At 39.8% G+C, this 27222-nt stretch overlaps 2 protein-coding genes across 3 annotated transcripts in view; one reads left to right on the top strand and one right to left on the bottom strand.

Annotated features, from left to right (window-relative positions):
• Positions 1-27222, bottom strand: part of MCPH1 (microcephalin 1) — a 343376-nt gene that overhangs the window by 124528 nt on the left and 191626 nt on the right. The gene's annotated exons all lie outside the window — the stretch shown is intronic.
• The window catches only part of ANGPT2 (angiopoietin 2), a 58656-nt gene continuing 40249 nt past the window's right edge, over positions 8816-27222 (top strand). For both annotated transcript variants that reach the window (XM_004707651.2, XM_004707650.2), the window contains exon 1: positions 8816-9380. In XM_004707651.2, coding sequence (XP_004707708.1) covers positions 9093-9380 — 288 coding nt within the window. In that variant the 5' untranslated portion in view covers positions 8816-9092. The remainder of the gene's footprint in view (positions 9381-27222) is intronic.

Here is a 27222-nt window from a genome sequence, read left to right as displayed (position 1 = left end):
TGATGTAACAATGTTTTTGCAAAATGACTACATGTTCCACTTGCAGTTCTTCGATTTCGATGAAAAGTCTGTCAAACTAAAGAGGAAACAAAGGTCCTCCATGAAGGAACCATTATTTAGGGAGTCTACTTCCGAAAGCAGAAATAGCCACTCTTGTCTGGTGGGGTCTTCTCATTCTCATTGATTTTCACATACAATTTGGAGGAAAAGTGGTGAAAAATAACTGTTTCTCTAATAGCAATTTTGACTTAGACGTATTTTTAAGTTTTCTCTGTATATGGAAGATTAAGTTGGATTTAAATGTGTCGACTGACTTCACTTTCCCAATTTAAAAGAGGCCGAGGAGGAGGAGAGAGGATGGACACGATCAGTAACCTCCCTTCCAGCTTTAATATGCCCGGCGCCCGAGAGTCCTCAACTCTGCCCATCTGTCTGGAAATGACTAAAAATCAAAACAAAGTGTCCCGGCTCCATTTGAGGGTATTGACTGAGTTCCTTCTACACCAACGCAGCACACTTCCCAAAACTAAGGCTGTGCTGGCCAAGTAAGCCCACATAAGTCACTCTCTCTAGAAGCCTGGAAGCACAATGGGCATGATTTAAAGTGACAATCCGTCCAGTGCCGCTGAGCGGAATCCGACTCCTAGTGACCTTACATGACAGAGTAAAACTCTCACAGGCTTCTAAGGCTGCACATTTTTTTGAAAAGCAGATTGCCACATCTTTCTCTCAAAGAATAGCTGCTGGGCTTGAACTCAGGACCTTTTGCTTAGTAGCCAAGTGCTTCAACCACTACACCACCAAGCCTCCTCAAGTGGCAACAGCAAAATGGTATTGGGAAGAAGAAGCATGAGATGTATTCGGGAATGGCACCACTCCAATGAACAAAGGGCTCCGGTGCAAACTGTGCTACGAATAGAGACCAATGTGCCTTCCCCACACTCATTTGAGTACTTTCCATGTGTTTTCCAGAAGGAACTTTTTGAAACTGTGCACCTTGGCAATGTATTAACGGGTTTTAACAGTCCAGAGAGCAAAACCATCTCACTGCCTGGGCCAGGTTGGTGGATCCATGCCACTCAGACCCTCTTCCATCCCTTGATTTGTCTAACAATATTTTATCAGATTAAATAATGATTACTAAATTGGCTCACTGGCTGATAGCAGAGGTCATGTGGGTCCTCACATCAATTTTATTTGGTACTTTATTGCTTAGGGTTCCTCCAGTTTATATTGATTTAAAATTAGCTTTTTTTCATTTTTTAAAGTTTCTGCCTTCCAAAACCAGCATTGAAATTAGGGTATTTGTCCAAAGTGCCTTGGATGATGCAGGCTCTCAATCAATATGACTGCACAATCTAGATACAAGGGAATTAGTCTTTCACAAGCTTTCATTATTCCTGGAGAGGCCATAGAAGCCAGAGCTAACATGAGACCCTTTTAGCTTTTACCCGTCTATTAGGGCTTTGGCTTAAGAGAGAAAACAGAAAGCCAGAGGCAAACAGTGAATGTTCTGCTAGGCAGAGATCTCTTCTTTGGGGGCTAAGTTAACTGTGATCCTTTTCATACCCACTAAACAGGACTTGCTTCCCAATGAAGTACAGAGAAACTAGTAAAGTCAGATCTGTGCAAGGCAGAAAGGTGTCTCAGAAGGAAAACAAAACTATTTTTCATTAAAGTGAGTGACAGAAAAGTGGCAAGAACTAAACCCTGTCAAAGGCAGAACACTTGTGAGACCTGGAAAACCAAGACAGTTCCATGGACTTCCAGGTCTCCCAGGCTTCCCTGTGTAACTAACACTTGAGGCAGATCTATAGAGACTGCATAGGAGTCTATGCAGCTTTGGCTGATGACATGTAATCTGGGGACAAAACCAATATTAAGCAACTGTTTGCACAACTGTTCAGCAGAATGGTTTAGGAAAAAGAGAATTTGGTCAGGCAGGCAGACTGATGTGGGGAAGCCTAGAATAATAATTCTCATTTTACAGCTTCGTCTGCTTTGAGCTCTCCTGTCAGCAAGTCATTGAAGAAAACTCAAGATGCTCTTTGAGAATGAACAGTTCTGAGAACCACAGTCAAATCTATTTCAGCGAGTAGAGAAGGATCTGGACTATGTTTAACCTCTAATCCCTCAAAAACAAAAAATCAGTGCCCAACCAGGGTACAGGAAGTAAATAGACATGCTTTGTGCACTATTCTTCCAATAGTGAAATGATAGAGCAAAGCGTGAAGCGGTTATATTTAGGTGACCAAACAACCACAGCAGCCATCTCTGTAACCAACTGTAACAGGGTTAACCATTGGCTCTTTTAGGCACAGTTGGCTAAAGCTTCACCCCAGCTTGAGGCTTCCTTTGAAGGTACAACATCCAGGTCTGCTTTCTTTCTTTCTAGGGTCTCAATGTCTGGCTGTCAGTGAGTTTACAGGTCTTCTCTGCATTTCCTCAGGGGCAAGTTATTAGACTCATGTTTGCAGCTCTCTGAAGACTACCAAAGAGCCCTCTACTGTTTCTGGCACTGGACAGCCTGTGGGTGTCCCCTGCTCACAGGTGATGTTTAGTGTCACCCCAGGGTCATTCTTCCTTATCTCTTCCCTTGCATTGCATTCTATATCTAGCCCCAAAGCTGTGCTTTCTCTGTGGGCAATTGTTCCACGCCCCCACCCCTGACCCCAGCATGCCTCATGCTTCACAGTTCTTTAAGAAGTCACACCATGGTCTGCGGGATCAGAGATCTGACTGTTCACTCTGGCAGTGTATTTTAACGTGGCCGTGTAACTTCATGTTCCTCAGTGGCAGAATTCCCCGTGGTCTCCCTCAGGGGTCGGCAAACTACAGCCCCTGCCTGATTCTGAATGGCCCATAAGCTGACTGATTTTTATATTTTTAACTGGTTAAGGAAACACACACACACATCCAAAGCACAGTATTTTGTTGACACTCCAATGTAAGCAATGCTAAATAAAGTTTTATTGGAACAGCCCCGCTCATTTGTTTTCATGCAGTAAAGACTGTTTCCATGTGCTTTGTACTCACACAAAGATGAGTAGTTGCGATGAAGACTGTATGGACTCACAAGCCTAAAATATTTACTATCCTGTTCTTCACAGATAGAGTTTGCTAATGTCTGGTCTAATTTGAGTTCCCCTCGACTGTCTAGTTTTAATAATTTACAGTTAGGAACATAAAGCACTATTAATTCCACATTCTGATCTTGAGGGGATTAGATAACAGACAGTGTCTATGACAGTAGCATGTAGGAATCATGGATCCTCTGGAAGCAGCGTTATCTTTCTTCTATGTGCACTGACAAATATTTATCACAGTATGTCTTCACTATAGTAGTTGCTTTCGGTCTCTATGAATCATTAAGGCCCTAGTTCCTAGCAAAGTATCTGAAATAAAACTCACTGATAGTACGCAATTGTGGAATATTCTCTACTTACATCTCTTTATTAAAAACCACTGTGCTTGCCTTGAAGACAGATGAATATTTTTTAAACCCACATATTTAATAAACACCTAATAATATGTTTTCACTATATTACTGTTATACTAGAGTCTATATTTGGGCATAATTTTTTAAAAGGGTGTGTGGATTAAGAGGGTTAAATTTACCAAAAGGGAAAAACTTTGGCCCAGACTGTACCAATAGATTGAATCAGTTTGTCACATTTATAAAATCTGATAGTGGAAGAATTGCTTTCTACTGAATAGAAAGTGACCAAGGGAAACAGAACTAATATTCCTATATTAGACTTACTACTACATATCATTTTAATCCTAGCAGTGATACAGGGAGAAATGTCTCCACTTTGTAAGTAGGGAACTGAGGTTTAGAGAAAATAAGAATTTGGATAGGTTCACATAGGGCCAGGGCTGCAACCCAGCTCTTCTCAAATTGTGAGCATGTCCCTCTTCATTCCATTGTCTGGACCGGCACATTTCCTCTGCCTTGTCCCCTAACTGGAAACTGTACACCAAAATCCGGGTGCACTCAAACAATTTCTGCTAATATCACCCTCATCGAAGAAGTGCGCGACTGTTTCTAGTGGTATAGAACCCTTTGGTACTCTGGTGAAACCTACAGAGGCCTTCTCAAAAAGTAAATCAGTGCTGCTTTCTTGAGCTATTCACCAAGATCCAGACTTGGGTATTAGAATCACAATCCAGTGCTGATTCCTATTCATGAAGGATCACAGATACTGGTTAACACCACTGCTGTTTGTGGCCAGTTCATTAATGAAAGGGAAAATAACATTTTTGCTACAGCTTATGAAAAATAAAAGCCTTTTCACCTCTTCCTTTTCAAGTTCATGGATCCCACAAATTCCTTCTCGCCGTGGGGCTCAGGTTAAAAATTTCTTCTCCAGAAGACTTGGAAGTTAGCCTATTAATAGAATGGATTCTTTTTTTTAAAGTTTAGTTAGGTCTCTTGAATACTTGAAATCGTGAGAACATGAAATTCACTATCCACATTCACCCAAGAAATATGAGCATATTTCTTCAGTCCCTCTCAAAATTTATCTTGCATGGTACACACTGTTATTTGGCTTTCAAAGTTAGACGTCCTGATTAAGTCCACATTTCAATGAGCCTACAACTGACTGACAATAATAACCCTTGTATACTAAGACAAAATTATGTCAATGGTTAATTGCCATATTATGCAGCCCTGGTGGTGTAGTAGTTACACACTGGGCTGCTACTCACAAGGTCTGCAGTTCAAAATCAACAGCCGATCCATGAGAGAAAGATGAGGCTTTCTATTCCTTTAAAGATTTACAGTCCCAGAACCCTCCAGAGGCAGTTCTACTCTGTTGTATAGGATCACTATGAATCAGAAATGACTCCAGGGTAGTTACTGTGAGAGTGTGTATGTATACATATATATTTTAGCATACTGTTAATCTTTGAAGTATTAAATCTCACTTAAAGGGAGTAATCTGTATGATTACAGAGTGACAGAATTGAAATAGAAATATATTAACTATTTAGTGTAACCCCTGTATTTTACAGATAAGAACATTAGAGCTTAATTACAATGGGGAAGTGATTCCCCCAAGTTAAACACTTACTGCAATTAGGTTCATTGATTCTGGATAATGTGTTGCAAAATTACAGGTTTTGAGCTGGATGATACATTCTTCTATTTGTATTTCTATACCTTCTATTGTATTTGTCTGTCTGTTGTAATTTCACGAACTATTCACCAGTCTAGTATACTTTAAGATGAATCATTTTGAAAAATGCCAGAGCTCAAAATGAATTTCTCTAACATAAAAAACAACATACCATGATAAATAACATGATTGTAGTACATTACTTAATATGGCTCCTCTAGCTACAATCTTTGGAACTCTCATCAAATTATTCTTCTCCTGATGGGTCTTGGTAAGACGTGGTGGAAGATAGAAATCAGTTGATACTTATGATTTCCCTACCCACCCCTACCTGGAGGAGGTCAGATGCCAGCCCCATATCACACTTTCCACAGTTGGCATCAGGAGTAGGATGTGTTACAATGGCTTCAGTCATGGAAACATGAAACTTGAGAGAAAAACAAAGGGGCATACATGTTCCATTGGCACATTTTTATGTGATCCACCTAACCCTAAACCTAAGGAGAGGGAGGGCTGATTCCTCTGAAGTTTATGAAGTTGTGTGGATCCTGAGCCTATAGGTAGTGAACTAGCTTGGGCAGCTAGGGATGATGAGAGGGTGTGAAGGGACCAGCTGGTGGAAACTTAAGGGAGAAGTGTGTGAACTCCCAAGCTTGATGCTGGTACTCATTTGACCTAGCTTGGATGGCTATGGCTGACCTGAATCCAAATAAATGAAGAGAAAGGGGCTTGACAGGGAACTGGTATAAAGTGCTGCAGCTTGATGGCTTGCTCTTGACTAGACTTGGCTTATGTACGTAGATGGTCAAAGTTCCAAATGTAAATGAAGACTCTTCACATCAAAGACTACGTTTCTCTTGTAGAGAACTGGGCTGATAAAGATGAGCAATTTAGAAAATGTATATCTAAAATGGAGGGAGATAAAGGCAATGAAGAGGCTAGCTTACAAGCTTTCATTGCTGTGCTGTTGAAGGTTAATCCTTCATTTATGAAAGGGGCAATGGTTAAAAGAGCCAGAAGAGGGTGGTCTGCAAGGCAGTGCATTACTTAATATGGCTCTTTTATCCATAGTCTTTGAAGGTCCTATCAAGAGAAGGTGGGGAAAGATGCTGACAGGTTACGTGATTTCGTTGAGAGTGACTGTTTCAATTGCGAGTGCTTATTAACTGGGATGATTGTGATTGCCATCCCAATGGGTATAAAATAAGCCATCTAACAAACAGGGAGGAAGTGCTGTCTTACCACCATCAAGAGAGAGCCAGGAGTGGGGCATGTGCTTTGGACCCCGAGATCTAGGAGACCGCTGTGACACCAGAGAAGCAACAGAGGAGGAGCAGAAGAGTGGCAGCAGCAGAACCAAGAGGCAGAGCAGCTCAATGTGAGTGCCTTCAGGTAGGAGGCTGGCTTGTGGACTGGGGTGCCTCCAGGCATTTAACTGGGGGAGCTAGGTTTGCTGACCCATGGGCCTGGAGCTGCATGCCTTTGGGCTGAGGCTTATGGTGGAATGGTGTGTCTTTTGAGCATTTACTGGCAACTCTAAAACCCTGTAACACTGCACTAGTAGGGTAAAGGCTGTGATCTTTGAATAATTGTATCCTAAACATTTGGAACTTGTTAACGGCCCTAAAAAACTCCATAATCATGGATATGTTCTAGGAGTTCTCTGCGGCCAGCGTACTCAATTAGTGAACCCAGCTCACCAACGGAGAGAGTTGTGGAAGGGAGAGTTGCTGTCAGTGCTGCCAAGAAAGTTGAAGGGTGGAGGCATATCTGACTTCAGCAGCTCAGGATTCAGTCTTGGACAATTGATTGTGTGGATGGGGCTTATCCTCCCCCCTCTGGTGCATCCGAGTTAGATGTCACCTCCATATTGCACTTTTTGTTCACAGTGGTGAGTATATCCACACCCTTGCCTGTAGGTGGCAAGGGCAGAACCCACTCCCACAACATCTTCCAACTCCACACCTACATCCCCTATAAACCCGTGCAAACTGGGAAACCTAAGTTAAACAATAAAGAACAAAATCAAAATAAGATGGTAAGGCTAAAACAATAGTAATATAAAGATAAAAATACCAACAAGGAGTAAGAAAGAAAAGACCACCATCAATATTTAAAATGCCAGGGAAGAGATTTTTGTCATGAAACACACAAGAGATACTTACATCTAGAACAAATTCATGTTGGTAAGTTTAATGGAGGTCAACTGACTAAGTTTTGAGTTTGATCCAGCATAATCACGATTGCAGTGATCTCTGATAGTAAGGCTGTTCCAAACCTGTATCTCTGGCTAGACGGGATCTGCCACAGCTTAATCTGACTAGCTATTCCGCAGATGGGTTTTGGGCTCCCACTGTCCTCCATAGCTCCCACTGTCCACCCATAAAGTGGGTGTTCACAATTTTAGCTCAGATACTTTTCCCTTGGTCATACCCGAATTTTGTTATTGTCATCTTTGGAACACAGAAGCTGATGTGCTTCTTCTTTATGAACTTAGTTGACTGCTTGTTTGGCTGCTTGTTTGAATAAAAGCCTTAAAGTCCCCAGATACTATTCCAAGTGATGGCGGGCACCATCTGTTCTCTTCACCACACTTTGCAGTAGCACCCTTATCTTCCGTGACCATTCCGTGAAGGTGAGTATTGAGGAGGATCATGTGATCAGAACTAACTGTTCTTGAATTGGGGCTAGAGTTAAGTAGGAACCCAGAATAAATGTGCCTGCCCATGGGATATGCAGGACTCAGGTTTACTTTGGCAGCTGTAATATGGCAAAATCAAAACCCTACAGGCAAACTACACCATTAATAGCAACAAGCCAACAAGCAAATAGTAAAAAAAAAACAACAAGCTAAAGGCAGAGAAACAAAACCTCATAGAAACAAAAAAAAGTACACCATTGTCAATCATCCCTGTGAGGTATACGACGATTGCACTCAGAACATGGTCAACGTTCCCAATGACACAGCACTCCAGACGCTGTCTGTATGAGGGGACTATGCGAGCACGTTCCCACCTTGAGCCACAACCCTGGGTTTTTGCCGTACACAGTCGAACCTCCCATTGGATTGTGCTCTGTTGGCCCTACATATCCACGTCACTCTCTACAATGATAAAGCAAGCTTTCAAACAGTTTCAAAATAAAAATGCTGCATACTTAGCTAATATATTTCAAAAACCAGGGGCGACAAATAAAACCATTTCCTTATCAACAGGTTCAGAGTTTATTAAGAGCAATATTTCTGCCTCTTTATTTTTAATAGCAAAAATAAACCCAAGTCTTGATATATTTACAGTATTTTTTCCTGAAGGAAAAAAACAGGAACTTTCATTGTACTTTAAAATAAAAGTTTATTACCTCAGATATGTTACCAGCTTAATGCTGTGAACTTGGTCTCAGACAAAAGGGACAGCCTGCTCTCTCTAGGAAATACTTAATTAGGGTGGTGCCTACGAAAGCCCCAGGGGTCCTGTCACTGATGAGCTGTTCCCAGAGGGGTTCTGCAGCACATAGTCCTGGTCGGACAGCAGCATTATGCTCGGACTTTTCCTGTTGCCTGGTTGGTAACCCCCCCACAGGAAGATAATGGATAAGCCAAGAGGGCGGGGCAGCTGGCTACACAAGTCTGGCTGCTCTTATCAACTTATCATATAAGGAAAGGAAAGTGATTGATTCAGATACTGACACTCTAGAATCTGGGAAAAGAGAAACAAAGCTGATCTGTAAAGCTAAACAGTGAGCAGGATTATTCTTCCTACTGGAATCTGACAGTTTACTGGATGACTGGAGAGAACACAGCCTTAAAAAGCAACTTTGCTCCTTGAAAAGGAGGAGGAAAAAGAAGACTCTCATTGATCAACTTTCAGCCGTGGTAGCAGCGTAGCCCAGCATTTTAACGGGCAGCTGACATTCTCGACTCTCGTGTGCCTTCCACTTTGGTGAACTGGTGCTTTATCACGAGGAGGAAGAATGTGGCAGATTGTCTGCTTTGCTCTGAGCTGTGATCTTGTCTTAGCGGCAGCCTACACCAACTTTCGGAAAAGCATGGACAGCATAGGGAAAAGGCAGTATCAGGTTCAGCATGGATCGTGCAGCTACACTTTTCTCCTGCCGGAGATGGACAACTGCCGCTCCTCTTCCAGCGCCTACGTCTCTAATGCTGTGCAGAGGGACGCACCACTAGATTACGATGATTCGGTGCAGAGACTGCAAGTACTGGAGAATATCATGGAAAACAACACCCAATGGCTGATGAAGGTAGGAAAACAAATGCGCTTTACTGTGTGAGAAACTGGAGCTGGGAAGAGAAACTGTATTGTAGCAGCGGGGGTGGGTGGAGGTGGAAAGTAAGCAGGAAGGCTGGAGAATGAGGACACTGGCATCTTTGAATGAATTGTCACTGCTTTTATCCCAGCGTGCCAAGTCGTCATGGGTGAAAAGGGGGATTTGAAAATCATGCCAACATCAGGAGAGAGTATCTCTTAAGGTTTGAAAACTTTATTCATGTTCAGGAGAGGATGTGTACAGCTCTGTAAAAGCAACGACGCTGTTCTGTTTGTTTAAGTAGTTTAAACTCAATAACACCCACGACCTGAACGTTCCAAACTGGTCGCAGGCAGGCATGTGAGGGAAGCTGTGAGCAAGGCAGCCGCGCCACAGCCAGGAAAAACGTGACAATCATGTTAATTACTGATAAATAACGGATGGAGTAAAGTGCTTTACCAATTTCCTGAATTTATTTACTAAAATAGATGATGACTCTTGGTAAATGAGAGGAAATTAAATAAAACAGACCTCATGTTCCTCAGGTTTCAGAGCGTTTCCCTGAAGGGTTTGTCACTGGGAAGTGGCAGTAAGTTTTCCAAGAGTCCTGCAGGGATTCAAGCACTGCAGCCACATTTCAATGCCAGCAACCGGCTTTGAAAATACACCCAAGTGGGGCTGGGGCCCAGGGCCGTGATGCTGGATTTGTGCCACGACAAGATGGTCTGATGGTTTGTTCCACGGGCTTTTTATATAGTTTCACCAAAGTAGGATATTGAATGCGTCTTTTCTTTCACAATCATTTTTCACATATAAATCCTCCGTTAACCACCACAACAAAAAGAGATCCCAATTCACCCTGCAATTTTTCTTTATGTGGACGCTCTGTCTTTCTATACATATTCTAACGAGAGTGTACACAAAATGTGTGATCAATCATTAGACTAGCATAACGATGACATTGCATTACAATGCTCAGATAAGTAGAGACATTTGACTATTTATAGCTATACAGAAAGTCTGAAAAAATGTGTTTGCTTCATTCAACACTCTCCTCAGAAAAAAGTATCATTATTCTCTCAATCTTTCATTTTGACCATAAGCTTTCTCTTAGGGCACCTTATCTTCATCTCAAAAGATCTTGGATCCTAATCTGTGTTTCTCATTAACTCCCCTGCCTCCAGAGAGGAAACGACTAAATTACTGCTTGAGCTATAAGCCTAAATGAATGAATGCTGTCAGCAGTACTGGTCAATGCAATAGAAGCACTCGCTTCAAAATCAAAGAAGAAAAATGACAAAATGTCTCACTTATCAGAAAACCTTGTCAAATATAGAGAATGCAAAATACAAGGTGCCAGTAATATCGTTATAACTGCTACTCCTTCAGGGTGATTTCTCTTCAAAGTTTTTCTCCTTCCTAAGAATGTTCTTTCACAAAATCTTCCAAACTTCATAGATGTGTAACTATTCATGCTAAACTGAAAAAGTCTGCAGCCTCACAGGTCCAAACATTTCAGACAAACTGAGTTCTGAATACCTACCTCATTTTTTGACTTCCCTGTAAATCGTTACGCTCATGTTTAATAACCTCCCTAGCATTACTGCGGTGAAGTTAACGGGCAGCGTTAACACAGCCTCAGAGACGGATGAAAGCAATCTAGTAGTAAACATTCTAATCTACTCAACTGGTAAGTCATTTCCTAAATAAACAGTCACGTAACATAAAAGAATGTTTTGCCATGCAAGAAGGCTAAAGTGTGTTTCCTTAATGAAGCCCACGTCCAAACTCCATAAGCAAGGCTCATCTTTCTTTCTCAGACAGACCTGGCTCTTCTCTTGGGTGTTTTGAGATACTGTTTGAAGAAGGAAAAAGACAAGGAATTCTTTTACCTTCAGAGGACAAAATTTCTTCCTTCGCAGGTTCAATTAGTAAATATTTGACCAGCAGTGCAATGGTGTTTCAAAATTCCTGCTCTAGCTATCTAGTGAAGTGTCACAAAGAATTATTTAACATTTATCTTTTCGTGAGTGCTGCACCTGTTCCCTCTGGTCTGTGTGACCTGAGATGCGCACCTGAGAAAGCCTGTTTGTACTCTCACTCACGGCCAACTGGCTTCTGGCTTAGCAATGAGAGCGAGAAAGCAAATAGATCATGTGCTTCTAGTGATTAAATGCAACCTTTCTACTCCCCCTTCCCCTGCCCCGCCCCCTGTGTTTTGTCACCTGGGATAATAAACACTGCTTTCTCATAAAGGAAGAAAAAATACTGTAATGGGATGCTAGATAAGGGCCACATAGTTAAATGATCAACACCACAATCTAAAACTTATTGATTGGATATTCTGTTTTACAGATTTCCTTCTCTTTCCCTTATCAATAATTTTTTAAAAAAGAAATAAAATAAAGCTGTTAAATTACTAAGTTCCCAGTAATCTTGTCATGGAAAATGAGTAAATTACTGGTTAATTTTAGGGTACACCAATTGAAACGAAATTTCAATTTCTGAAGAGGAGTTCTCATAGCCTAAGGAGCTTAGTCTAAGAAAACTGTTTTGTGAGTCATCAAAAGGTCCCACAAAAGGCCCTTTAATCTGTCAGCCAAAGGAAGTGTCAGACTTCTAAATGAGCACAGAGGAATACGAATGGAACAATACAAAAGAGGTTCATTTTCTGTTTTGTGGTTAAACAAGAGAAAGACAAATCCACGACAGCACACCAAATATGTCATGACTTAAAAAAGCACTATATGACACAAGACCCTTGTCAATCCTCCAACTATTCTAAACGTTGGCCGCAGTGGTACATTTTATTGAAACTTCGCGAATGAATGCTACTTTGCTATGAGACCACGTGTACGATTTTTTTTTTTCAGAAAAAGGAAATAAGGAAAGAAAACCATATTTCACACTGATGGATACTCTGTATTTTACAGGACCTGCAAATTCAAGGCAGGTCCTTTAAAACAAAATGATTTGAAAAATACAACTAATGCCTCTTAAACTAATGTAAAAATATCCTCGGTCATCTTGATTTTTTTCTCTCTCCTAATCCCACAAGGACATGCTGGGAATTGTAAGCTGGCCTTGCTACACATTTCTTTAAAAAAAAAAAAAAGACAACAGAAAATGTATCCTTTCAATAAGCTTTGAGAGCTGATACTCATCCATTGTTATATAAGAAGCAATACAAATATGCTCCCCCAAAAATAGACACTCTAAATGGAAAAAAACTGATAATGAGAGGCTCACAGATTGACTCAGCCCACTAACTCCTCTCCACCCTGCCAGGGATTTGTTTTATGTATGTGCTTTGTCACACGTGGTTGTAAAGCACCCATTAGGTATATATCCAAAGAAACAAAGGTGGTTCATTAAAAACAAAATTCTCAGCATGCATACATACATAGCCAATAGTCTAATGTAATACTGGAGTAGAAAAATCATTCATTCTTATGCTCCATGCAATAGAGTATCATGAAATATGATCATATTAGAAGCAAATTTTGTACACTCAGATAAACTGATTAAACCTTTAAGATAGCAGGAAAATGAAATTCATTAGAGAACAAGAAGTGACTATCAAAATTTCATTATGATAGGTGTCGGGCCTATTGATGCTTGAAAAGTGCAAGTTCAATATGATGTTTACTTCTAGATTTTGGAATCCTTGGGTGGCAAGAATGGTTAAGTGCTCAACTATTAATAAAAAAGCTGGCTGTTTGAGTCCTCCCCAAAGTGCCTCAGAGCAAAAGTGTAGTGATCCACCTGGGGGAAAAAGCCACTGGACACTTTATGGAGCACAGAGCTACTCTGTTACGCACAGGGGTGCCAAGGGTCAGAACCAGCTCAACTGCAACTGGTATGTATGTAAGAGGGGGCTTCAGAAAGTTCATGGAAAAATGGAAACGAAAAGATAATATACTTTTTTGCTATGAACTTTTTGAAGCCATCTTGTATATTCATATCGACATATAATACAAAACCTAATTTGTAACGCACAACATCGTTCACTTACTGCCTTCGAGTCAATTCTCATGGTGACGTCATAGAAACCCTAATGCTTTCCCAAAATACAACACAGCGTATATATACACACACATATACATATATACACATACATGTCTATATAGGGCGTTTTCTCCCCACCCCCCTCAACTGGGCAGGGTAGAACTGCCCCTTTGAGTTTCCCTGGTTGTATCTCTTTATGGGAGTATAAAGCCCCATCTTTCTCCCAGAGAGCGGCTGCTGGTTTTGAAATGACCTTAAGGATCACAGCCCAATGTGTAACCATTATGGCATCTGGGTTCCTGTGTTTTCTCTCGTCAAGCAGTCACTGAATATAAAGTGTGTTTGTCTGACATATATTAGAGTAACTCTTACATTGGACTAACTATTTAGGTGTCATTATATGGGAAGATGATTAAGTACCGGTAGAGTCTAGAACTAAAACTAGAACTTATACCTACAACTTCAGAATTTCCTGTTTAGACCCTATATAATCCATATACTCTGTCAACTAATAAATGAAAATATATGCTAACTAATAAAAGATAGCCCATCCTGTTACCATATGGCTAGTTTAAAGTTAAAGCAAGATGATTATGAAAATAGTATATGGACAAGGTTAAAAGGAAAAAGTCAAACAATTATAAAGGTAGAAAATAGGAATTAAATTCTCTTTCCCCTTTATCTTTGGTCTCTTTCCTTGAGATAAGTATTTAAAGATTACAGTATTCCTTCATTGTGATTCAATATTAAAACTTATGGGGTTCCTTCTTAAAATATGTACTCTGATTATATTATACCCTTTTCAATATTAAAACTTATGAGGTTCCTTCCTAAAATATGTACCCTGGTTATATTATACCCGTTTCAGAATCTTTTTGGCCCACAAATTGGACCAAAACATGAAGAGGTTGGTAGAAAGGTAATTTATCTAAGGGGTAAGAATCAAATCTGGAAGACTGAGGAAAGGAAACTATGACTTAAAGCTGTTTGTATGACAGAGATTGATGGATTGATTACCTAAGATGTAATCAATCAAGACAAGGAAAACTGGAATGATACACAGCATGATCATTTTGACAGAAAAATATGGTACCAATTGATACCAGGCACCTGGACAGCACTGTGGATTTCCAGAGTCCAGACCACAAAGAGTATATATAGTAAATCATTACATGCACAGAGCATTTATAGATCAAGGGCTCTTCATTTACCGTGTAGTTACATCACAATAACAGAGACCACTCAGTGGGCAAAAACTCTCCATATAGACAGAGAACCACTCAACTTCCCAATCATGAAAGGAAACCCCAAAATCCTTACTGTCAAGTCAAATCTGATCCCGGCAACAAAGCATAGACGCTTTAGAACAGAGAACTTCCCCTCTGAATTTCCAAGTGTTTAAATCTTTGCAGAAGCACATGACCACATCTTTTTCCCATGGATCCACTGAGGAGTTCAGAGTGGTTAGCAGACAAGCTCTTAACCATGATGCCACCAGGAGGACTCCTAATATAATAATGGACTGCAACAACTGACTAGCACTTCATAACTCTTAATCTGAAGCACTTCCCGTACCCTGATTCATTTTCCCCAAATCAATGGAAGTCTTCTACGTTTGTTTGCCAACAGCTCTCCTTCTCCACAACTAGGTATTCGTGTACACCCACGATGCTTTTTACTTTTTAAAACACGCAACAACAAAAAAGTTAGGAGTGCTTACAAAAATACCTTGAAGGGGGAGGGACTAAGTTGGCAAGTTCAGAAAGCAGTTGTGTGGTTATTTGTGCAAAAATATAGAAGTTGATATAGCCACATTTTAATTTCTTTATAACTGAGAAAGATAGGTCATGATGATATCAAAGTGCTCTAACAAAAAGCAGAAATATCCATGTGGAAATTATTTAAAGCATTCCATGAAGAATGATATGAAACTGTTGAGAGAAATACAAATTAATCATAATAATGCATAATGCGATTTCTTAGTTTATTACATAAAGTAAATTAGTATATACAATCTTCCCTCTCTACTCCTTCAGGTAGATTTACAGTTCATGACAAGAGTAGTTAATTTATTCAGCAAACATTTATTAAAGACTTACGCTTTTAGGCAATATACTAGGAATTTGAGATAAATCAGTACGTGTGTGCGTGTTTCCTGCCTTTGTGGGGACATGTTATATGATACTACGATCTGCTAGTCAGAATATGTGACATGTAAGGAAATTGCTAAAGAAGGAAAAGAAAAAAGCCAGGGTGGGAGGAAAATAAAACAACAGAGTAAAGGAAATCAAGGGTATTTGAGGGCAGGGGTGTCAAAAACAATGTTAAACACTTTGGTCATTATACTTAAATCTCTTTCATATTTTAAAAAAATCAATGAAAGTGATTTTTAAGAGCCACTTTTCCCGATGACCAAAGTCACACAGTTATAAAAAAATCTAGATTAAAAACATAAAAATAAATCCAAATAAACATTTATTTGCCTATGTATATATATGTAAATACATCAGGGAAGCAGATGAACTTTGGGCCTCTACTTAAATCTTACCTTAGTACAAGAACGGTTTGTACTAATAATGTGGCAGTGTATGATCCTCACATACTCAACACAATCACTGAAGACAAGAATCGGTGCATAAGCAAATGTGGTGAAGAAAGATGATGGTGCCTGGCTATTAAAAGATACAGTATTTGGGATCTTAAAGGCTTGAAGTTAAATAAGCGGTCATCTAGCATGGAAGCAAAAAAACCCACAAGGAAGAAGCACACCAGCCTGTGTGATCATGAGGTGTTGACGGCAATAGGTATCAGAAGTTCAAAAATAAGCAATCAAATTGACATGAAGGAGCGTGGACAAAGTGAAGACCCAAAACCCACCTGTAAGATAATTGGGCAATCCCTCACAGAAGGGTCACATGGAAGGGATGATAAATCTAGGAAGTGGTATAGCACTGATGAAACACATAACCATCCTCTAGTTCTTTAATATTTCCTCTCCTCACTATTATGGTCTTTCTTTTATGTCATTAATCTTGTTAGACTTGTGTATGTTCATTTGTATAATTAAGAGTTTTCAATGCATGAAAGCCAAGATAGATAACCCTCCAGAAACAGTAACAGGAGTAATGATTCCCTGAAATATGGGAAGAGAGGGTGGGGGATGTGGAGTAAGGGGGGGAGCTGATAACAACAATGACTATAACTCCACTCTAGGGGAATGAATAACAGAATTGCAAGTTAACAGATACATTTGATGGTGTAAGATACAGCAAAAAAAAAAGTATATATATAACATAATATAATATAATATAATGATAAGGGTTGCTGGTGGGTAGGGTGGGGGAGGGAGGTGATAAAGGGGAGCTGATATCAAAGAGTTCAAGAAGAAAGAAAATGTTTTGAAACTGATAGTGGTCGCAATTATGAAATTATGCTTGAACTAACTGAATTATAGATCATTATAAAATCTGTAAGAGTACCCAATAAAATGATTAAAAATAATCCCATCATTATAAAATAGATATTCTTATACTTTAATGTGTATATGTATGTCTATATATGTACAATGAAGGTCTGGGCAAGTACTTGGCTATTAATTCAAAAGTTGATGATTTGAATCTACCCTGCAGATCTGCAGGGAAAAGACCCGACAATCAGATCTCAATATAGATTATGGCCAGGAAAACTTTATGACACAGTTCTGTTCTGTTACAGAGGGTAAGAATTGATTCAGTCCTTAACGACATATAGGTAAGAGTATTTAAATATATATCATAATCTCTCTTCTACACACACATAAAATAAGCCAACCACATTCACTGCCATCTATTGATTCTGACTCCAAGCGAACCTATAAGACACAGTAGAACTGCCCCTGGGGAAGTCGATGCCTCACTTTTCTCCATTGTATTATATATATATGCTTATTACATAGATATATGAAAAAGATTATTTACGAGGCTTCCAAAAATTTGTGGAAAGTTCCATTATCTTTCAACTCTTTTCCCACAAACATTTGAAGCCCTTTTGAATATATAACCAAGAAAACAACAAAAGCCACAACAAACAAACAAACAAAACACGCTGGTGTCATCAAGGCGATTCTGACTCAGGGCTGCCCTCTGTGTTGCAGAGGAGAAGTGCGCTCCACAGGAGCTTCAAGCCTGTCACCTTTGAGGAGCATATTACCTGCATGATACTTCATACTCTGATTGAAAAAAAAGAAATAAGGCGGGAAGGCTAAGGAAATTGCTCAATATCAGAAGTCAATAATCGTAACAATTACTTCTTCCCATAATTAAAGCAACCAACTATAATCCACATCATAAGACAGCTCCAGGATATTCCAGGGCAGACATTTCCACCCTGGGCCATATTTTCAGCAACCTTTGTAAATGATGACTATTGAATGGACATTATTACTAACTGCTTTATATGTGAAAACGGTGACAAAGCTGCTGGGGTGGGGGTCATGGGACTGTCTTGTGTGTAAAATAATTATATAGAATTTACTTTCTAGTTCAAAAGAGTATAAATAAAGTGCATGACAGCTAAGAGAAATCATGGGTGCATTCACACAGACCATTCAAATAGTAAACGACACTCTGCTGGAAATTGACTTAGGGTGAGCTCCTGAATTTTAGAGTACTGACTGCAAATCTAGGCAAATAAAACTCTGTCCCAAAGAAGTAGTGTGGGAACTTCCAATTCCACTACTTGATTTTTAAAATTTACTTGTGTGCCTCTACATCCAGCAGTCCACAGGTGGGCATGACCAAAAATGATTCAACATCAATACTACATTAATGCATAAAGTGAGGGAATTATGTAAAGCTGGATGATCTGGTGTGATTAAAAACAAAAAGGTTTTCCATGTACAATGTTTTTGAATGAAAATTGCTGTCAATCTCTTGGGACTGAATTAACGGCTTTATGTGTGTTTTGAAAATGAAGAAACGGATTTTTCTCTCCCTCTGAAACGACAAGTGTGCTAGCTGACTGTTTTCAAATTGATATTTCATTTTAATCAGGTATTCTCCATGAAATCACCTTTCTTCCTTATCCTAATCCTGACTTGCATAAACTAACAAAAGATGTGAAAGCTATTAAAAATCTCCCGAGAATTGGACCTAATCCTCTTAACACGATGGTTCCATTGGCCAGCTAAAGGCATTACTTTTGCAATTAAGCTAGAACCTAATTAAAACCCCTCTAAGGCTCATCCCTGAGGGATCCTGGGATGATAATTACCTTGCTCCAAAATCAGCTTGTCTTCTCCTTTGGACAACCTTTCACTTTTCTGTAAATTACTCCTGGAACATTTATATCAAGCTTATAACTTCATGGTTTAAAGTACTAATATTTAATATAAAAAATTTAAAACCAAACATCAATAAAATTACTTTCAAATATAACCTGTCATTTTCGTAAATATATAATTTTATAATTTTTCATGGAAAGTGAGATTTTAGGGAAAGATATACTAAAGATAGAGGTCTCAAGAAATAGATCATTTTATTATATTTACCCAGTCTCTCAGAGTTTTAGCGTTTCCTATGCAGGATAATCATAATAGCTATTGGCGTTTGATTTTTTAAAAGTTTTATTTTCTTTATTATTTTAAAAGTTTTATTGGCATATACTTCACATATTGTTCAAGATAATTGTTCACTCATATAAAGGATATCTGTGCAATCCTCACTACCATCAGCTTCATAGTTATTGACCTTTTAGATAGAGAATATTAACAAACTGTTGAAAGAAGAGACACATTCAACCACTCAACCTTTTATTTTTGCCACATCGCTTCCAAGCCTTCCGGGCATGTAGTAACAGTTGCACAAACCGCCACACTCTTTCATATAAAATGAACTATTCCGTGTTGCTGGGTGCTGTGAAGTCAGTTATAACTCATGTCGACCCAGGTACAACAGAACAGTGACCTCCTCAGTCCTGTACCACCCTCACAATTGTCATGCTTGAGCTCACGCGGCAGCCCTATCTGCCAACGCATCTCAGTGAGCGTTTTCCTCTTGTTCACCGAGCTGCTTTCCATTTCAGTAAAGAGGGGCAGTCTCAGAAACGCACAGGAGCAGTTCTGCCCTGCCCTGCAGGGTCAGTATGAGTTGGCATCGCCTCGAGGACAGCAAGTGTGTTCTTGGTTTTCATTCAATAGAGTGATTTTAGTCCGGTTGATAGCACAAGATCTACCACATATCTCTGCCTCATGTACTCAGTATTCCAAGAGACACATTAGTATCTTCATGATGATTGTACCATCTACTTCCAGACATAAAGATTAAGGCTGAATTGTGGCTTAGCCTCTGAATGCCACTATTTAAGTTACTATCGCAACTGAAGTTTTCAACTTTGGCCGACAAAAGCACATCTTGGTAGTTATGTTTAATAGGAAAGGGGAATGCACATTACAGTGAAAAGTGTCTTATTTTCATGAATTCATAACAATATAACTGTCTTATCGTGGGCACTTTTGTAAGGACCGCCTGACAGTCTTTCTCTTCCCACGTGTGGTAGCAACAAAACGGGGAGAACGTTACCTATAACAGCTGAAGAGACTCGAAGGCCCCAAGACCAAGAGCTTGAAGGAAAAAGGAGGCGATAAAAAAACAGAGACCACTTCAGCTATTCAATTTCTGGCCCAAGGCCACAGAAAGCTAGCCAAACAAGACTATAGGGGGAGGATTAGTTCATGTTCTGATGTATTTTAAATAAAGACATTCTCAACTAAAATAAGAGAGACCCTAGACTCAACGGCTTGGCTTCAAATAAATCAAATATAAGGAAGTGTTTACATATGGAGTTGATCCTATTATTATTAGCCAAACATGCTGCTGAGGTTATTTTCCTGGGCACTGAAATCTGGACAGGTAATTAACTATGTAACTCTCAGAAGATCCTAGTATGAGATGGCTAAGCTTATTGACAGAAATGTGAAGAGAGGGAAAAAAGTTATTTGCTTTATTTGTTTCTCTTTATATGTAGTACCTGTAAATTGCTCTACTTATCAGAGTGACCCCTTGTCTTATTTAAATAAACTTGCTGAAAACTACTATTATCCATCTTCAGAAATGACACATTTTCTTACAGTGTGACCTCATATGACAATTATGATCTGCAAATCAGATACAGAATGCCAAAGTACTTTGGGAACTGTAAGATGCTGACAACTGAAAAAGTTATCATAAAAATGAATTTTAATAAAAGACCAGAAACACGTCAAGATCTATAATAGCATATTACTTAAAGATTATAATTCCACTCACTCTTATCAGGCTAAATAAACTGACCAGGACAATCTGCTCGTAACATAGTTCTTGGGGGAAAAACGGTAACTCTCATTTCCCATAGATCTGAGTTAACGGGCTTCACAAAGTTATGCATCTCAAAGCTCATCTCTGTTTTGTAAAATAATGAATTTCCTTTCAAAAGTGAAAAAGACCATCATTAGAACCATCTGAGAAGGCGTCTCTCCTATTTGTGACCTGAGGTAGTACGTTTCCAGAAACACACTGTTCCAGACTGTCCATCCCAGCAGATCGCATTCTACAGCAGCCTCACTCCGTGATCTCATGCATATGTTATAAAGCCTTAACATAGTCACCTTTTAAAAATTGATTTTTATTGATTCTGCTTTCAGTGAGTTATAAGCAATACTGCTTTCTACATATTATGTTTTAACAGCAAAAAAGGGGTGGGGGCAGGAACTAAATGAGCACTAACCCCTATCTATTGCTGTCCAGTTGCATCTGACTCATAGTGACCCTACAGGACAAGGTAGAAGGGTGTCTCAGTCTCTAAGGACAGCTGTCACATCTTTCTCATGGAGGGGCTGTTAGCTGTAAACAGCCAACTGTTTTGGTTAGCAGCTAAGTCATGAACCACTGCACCCACTGGAGCTCCTTAATGAATACTAAAGGGGCCCAAAGCTAACTTCTGAACAGGAATTTGAGGTTAACCAGTTAGAATACACGATTTGGTAGAAAAGAATTCAGAATTAAAAGAGGCAGCAGTTTCTCGGATTTTTCTCTGGCTTCCTGTAAGCATTTTCTTTTCTATTGGGCTTATGGAACCAACAGGTACTTTCAACTCTTGGTTATCAGCGGAATAATTATAAACATTAGCCTGAAGATAATTGGACTATCATTTAGAGAGTTTTATTAACTGCAAGTTTGTCTTTTCAATCCTGAAAAATTATTTAATATAAAAACGAAACAAATGAGGGTGAATGCAGAGTGGAGACCCAAAGCCCATCTGTACGCAACTGGACACCCTCTTACTGAAGGGTTGCGGGGAGATGAGCCAGCTAGGGTGCAGGGTAGCAACGATGAAACATATAACTTTCCTCTAGTTCTTAAATGCTTCCTCCCCCCACTATCATGATCCCAATTCTACCTTACAAATCTGGCTAGACCAGAGAATCTACACTGGTACAGATAGCAACTGGAAACAGGGAATCCAGGACAGATGACCCCCTCAGGACCAGTGGTGAGGTTGGAGATACCTGGAGGTTGGAGGAAAGGTGGGGTAGAAAGGGGGAACCGATTACAAGGATCTACATATAACCTCCTCCCTGGGGGATGGACAACAGAAAAGTGGGTGAAGGGAGACGTCGGACAGTGTAAAATATGACAAAATAATAATAATTTATGAATTATGAAGGGTTCGGGAGGGAGGAGGAGTGGGGAGGGAGGGGGAAAAATGAGGAGCTGATATTAAGGGTTGAAGTAGAAAGCAAATGTTTTGAGAATGATGATGGCAACAAATGTACAAATGTGCTTGACACAATGGATGGATGTATGGATTGTGATAAGAATTGCACGAGCCCCCAATAAAATGATTAAAAAAGAAAAACAAAAACAAAAACCTACTGCCATCAGGTTGATTCTAATTATCATTCATAGGGACCCAGGAGGGCAAAGTAGAATTACCACAACGGATTTCCAAAGCTCTAATCTTTATGGAAGCACAATGACAAATATTTCTCCTACAGAGAATTAAGTGGGTTCAAACTGCACTTTTAGTTACCAGTCAAATTTTGAACTACTCCATACAATATTAATCTAAGATGTCTAATATCCAACTAACAGACGTTCTATTTAGTCTTATAGATGTACCTTTAAAATCGCCTAAACATATGGGTATTCTTAATGAGAAATTTTGGTGCAAAACTGCTACTAGGAGAAGACATTATGTTTTGTTGAATAACGTACTAAAACACTGGCAGTAGTTGATTCTGACGCACAGACACCCGATAGGACAGAGGAGAATTGCCCCCTGGAGTTTTCGAAGCTGTAACTCTTCACAGAAGCACTAAGTCTCTCTCATCTTTCTCCTGGGCAGCAACCTGTGGGCACTGTGCTTGGCAGCCCAATGCACGACACCACCAGAGCTCTTTGTTGAGAGACATAAAACCGTGACATTCACCCCACAGGCCAAATATTAGCGTGGTTATTTAACTACTAAAGAATGGATTTTTAGATTTCCATTAAAAAAAAAGACTTATCACACTTTAACTTAATAAATGTTAATTACAGGAATTCCTGACCAGGTTTGTTTTTAACTTGACTCCAAGAGTGAAATGATGGCGATGTGATGGCTAGGATAATTAATTACAAATAGAAAAGTCAAGACTAATTAGAACACCATTATCTCAAGGAGCAACTGGTAATTTTATGATAACGAATCGATCATATTTTCACATCCAAGGTAGTTCAGAATTTTGTGGAACAACAGAATTAAAGATAATAGAAATTTTCTGTGAACCTTTCAAAGCCCCTTATGGAAATCCATTTTTAGTGATAAATATCATAAATCCACATTTTTTCCTTTAATTAGACATCTAAAAATTACCTATTGCTTACGTGCAATGACAGCCAGAATGCTCTGTATAGGCAAAGATGGCACTTCACCTCACATGCTTGAACATGTCATCAGGAGCGATCATTCCCTGAAGGAGGGTAGCACGCTTGGTAAAGCAGAGAACTAGTGATCAAAAGAAAGGCCTTGAAAGGTGGGCTGACACAGTGCTGGACCACGGGCTCAAACATCAAAATACAAGGATGGCACAGGACCCGAGAGAACTGCATTCTGTTGCACATAGGTCACTGAGCCTCAACCAACTGAAGAGCACCTAAGAATTGATTTCTTGTTAGGAAGGGACTTCAAAAATTTTGTGAAAAAAAATAGATTTTTTTAGTTTCATTCTTCCACAAAACCTTTTGAAGCTTCCCTTGTATATAACTAATTTGCTCCAGGCTAAAAAGATTTCCCCCTTCTTCACACTAAAATATCACTAATGTGAAAATAAATCATCTCTGGATGAAAAAGGAAATGAAAAAATAAAAAAGGACAAACAATTGCCTATTTGAGTGAGACATTCTTTACCCTACTCAATTGTAATAGATTCAAAATCCTATATCCCCACCATGGCCCAACAGGGAGGTAGTAATAATCCCTGTAGCCAGGACAGATAATAGAGAAAGGAAACATTTTACTTATTAGCATCACTCACCCACTTTGTAAAAAACGAGTGGGCTTTTAGCTCATGACTATGAAGCTGGCATCCTTTGCTTGTTTGCAAATTCTACCAAGTGTTTGCACAAAGAACATCACTAGAGCAGTCACTGGAGGTTAAAAGAGAAAGCTCTTACTCCCATGTGTATATACGTAGCTGCAACAGAAAATGCTATTGGTCGTGATAAACACCATTATGAGAGCACGTGACTCTGAGTAAGGTGTGCAAATTCTCTGACCCGCACTTTTCGCAATGATAAAGTATGTTTTACAGTCTCATCCAACCATCTTAGGGAACATCTTTGTCAACTGCTTCATGACCTCATTTTGACTTTCATAACGGCTGGTTTAAAGTAGGTATTGTTTTCTTCATCTACAGATAAAGAAAAGGTGCTAGTGGTACAATAGATAAGCGCTCGGCTGATAACTAAAAGGTTGGCAGTTCAAACCCACCCAGCAGCTCTGTAGGAGAAACACCTGGTGATAGGGTCCTATAAAGATTACAGGCTAGAGAACTCTCTGAGGGAAGTTCTGTTTTGGCACAGGGTCACTGTGGGCTGAGCGCAACTAGATGGCACCTGACAACACAGAGAAGAGACTCCAGCTTGTTCACTGAGCTTCAATCACGCTTCTACTTAATGGTTTCTTTAGCTTATTTAAGTAAGGGTCAGTAACACAGAGGAGAGACTTAAGTTGTTTAACTAAGATTAAATAACACCAGAAACTGCTGGGAAAGCTACCATAATGTTTTCGTTTTAATTTCACTGGTTTGTATTATAAAACACACACGCAAATAATTTGAACAAAAACCTTTAGAGCATTCTATGTGCCTAACTGACTTTACAGTAGTCCCTCACTACCTGCCGTTCCAACATCACCCACAAAACGATCCCATATAAACCACGTTCACTGTTAGGACACAGTGAGATGAGCACTTTTGGTGGAGATGATTATGCTCATTGTCCCCTTGAGGAAATTAACTCCGAGATATGCAATTCTTAGGTATTTGGAGGCAGAGCAGTGATTTCAACTCAGATGTGTCTCATTTCAAAGTTCCGTTTCTCCCCCTAGTCCACCCCCTAAGCTTTACTGGGCTGAGGTAAAATGGTAAAACCTGTCCCATGTAACTTTCGCATATGCCTGTGACTTTCATTAGGCACAAATGAGAGCTGCCCCCATTTGGTATCAGATTATCAGATCACATGTTCTCTTCCATGGCAGCCTTCATTTACTAGCACCATCATAGAGAGGTCTTAGTTACACACAACTGTCTCCTCTAATTGCTTGATAGAACTATTTCTATCACAGAATGCAAGCTGGCTTCTGTGAGCACCAGAATTTTGTTCTTTTAAAGCTTTCTGAGCAGAATTATAGATGAAGCATCTTACTCAAACATGTGTGATTTATAATCATCATTAGGAAAATTCATTATGGGTTCTTTCTATTGTAGCTCATTTCAGTACCTCTCTCAACAACAGGCTACCTGGTCTTGCATGTTGATCTGTTGTTGGACCTATAGGAAGCATGCTATAAAGGTATCAAGAACACTAAAGAGTGGCTTCAGTGAAGTTGGCTACAGGGATTAAGAGAAACAGGGAAGAGATGAGCCAGTCAGAGTGCAGTATAGCACTGACAAAACTTTCCTCTAGCTGTGTAGTGCTTCCTTCACCCCACTATCATGACCTCAATTCTACCTTACAAATTGGATTAGATCAGAGCATGCACACTGCTACAGATAAGAGCCTGCAATACAGGGAATCCAGCATAGATAAACCCCTCAGGGCCAACAAAGGGAGTAGAGATACCAGGAGGATTAGGGGAGAGTGGAGGAGAAAGGGGAATTGATCACAAGGATCAACATATAACCTCCTCCCAGGGGGATGAATAACGGAAACGTGGGTGAGGGGCAACGGAGGATGATGTAAGAAATGGAAAAAATAATCTATAATTTATCAAAGGTTTGTGAGGGAGGGTGGGCAGGGGAAGGAGGAGGAAGAAACGGGGAGCTGATATCAGGTGCTCAAGTGGGAATAGAATGCTTTGAAAATGATGATGGCGGCATATGTGCAAATGTGCTTGACACATTGGAGGAATGTATGGATTGTGATAAGATATGTAAGAGCTTCCAATAAAAGTATTTTAAAATACACAAATAAAATGTAAGTCAGATCAACAATAACAAATAACAATTCTGAGTTTACCATTGTCATTTTCCATGAATTTTCTAAGTGAGCCAGGTCTTTTTCTAGAAGGAAATCATGGCTCAGGGGTTTATGAACAAGAAAAGGAGTGTGATCAGATCTACATGCAGTGTTGGCTATGCACTGGATTCCCAACAGCAAGGTCAGCAGTTTGAAACCAGCAGCCAAAGATGGGACTTCCTATTGCCACAAAGAGTTACTGTCCCCAAAACCCAAAGGGGACAGCTTTACTCTATCCTAGTCCTAAGTCACTATGAGTGGGAATCTGCGCAATGCCGGGGAGAGGATACCTCTTGGCAAACACTGGGGTGTAGAAGGAACATTTTGGAATAAGTCATGCCCTCACTTAGGCCTGCAAAAGCTGAAGTGTACATCTAACGTCACTTCAGAGTCAGCCAACATTCCAGTGGAAGCAACTGACTCCTACTGTGACTCCCAAAGCCCCGCCAAAGCCCCTTCCACCGAGGAGATTCAATTAAGATGCTAAGCCACAGCACTAAAGGTGATACTTAAAACCAAATTGATATAAGTGAGGGAAACTTTCAAAAATTCATTACCTCTGGTGACATTAAACTGGTTTGTAGAATTCAAAACCAAAATCAAAGCAGTGACCACAGAGATTTTTGGTTAAAAAATGGGGGAAAGATGACTCACGTTTTGATTGAAAGACCAAAAAAAAAAAAAAAAGGAAAAAAATTCCCAACACTAGGAAAACCTCTACTACCACTCCATTCTTCCTGTACTCAACCCCTGCTCCCTACCCCTTCCCAGTGGCATGTGAGCTCTGTGTTCCCAGCGAGTGAGTCAGTTAAGATGGGAATTTGAAGTGTGAATGAGTGTCACTGTGCCGCTGAGAAAGAGGCGCAGGCGTGTGCTGCTGTGATACGTTATCACTGGGAAAGCATTAGTTAGTATCAATATTTGATCCCCTAAGGAGAAGCAAACCGGGCTAGCCATTCTACGGTTATGTTGTGCCCCTTACCCGTCTGAAAGAGAAATATTTCTTAAAATGCACCTCCCCCTACCCTTCATGTTGTGAGTAAAATTTCAAGCATGCAGTAGAAAAAGTCAATTCTGAATGACATGCTTTTTAT

This window comes from Echinops telfairi, unplaced genomic scaffold (genome assembly GCF_000313985.2).
Source record: "Echinops telfairi isolate 266 unplaced genomic scaffold, ASM31398v2 ScPeMD7_9;HRSCAF=40, whole genome shotgun sequence".
Taxonomy (NCBI): domain Eukaryota; kingdom Metazoa; phylum Chordata; class Mammalia; order Afrosoricida; family Tenrecidae; genus Echinops; species Echinops telfairi.
Note: the sequence above shows the minus strand (reverse complement) of the source record. Positions and strands in the feature narration are given on the sequence as shown.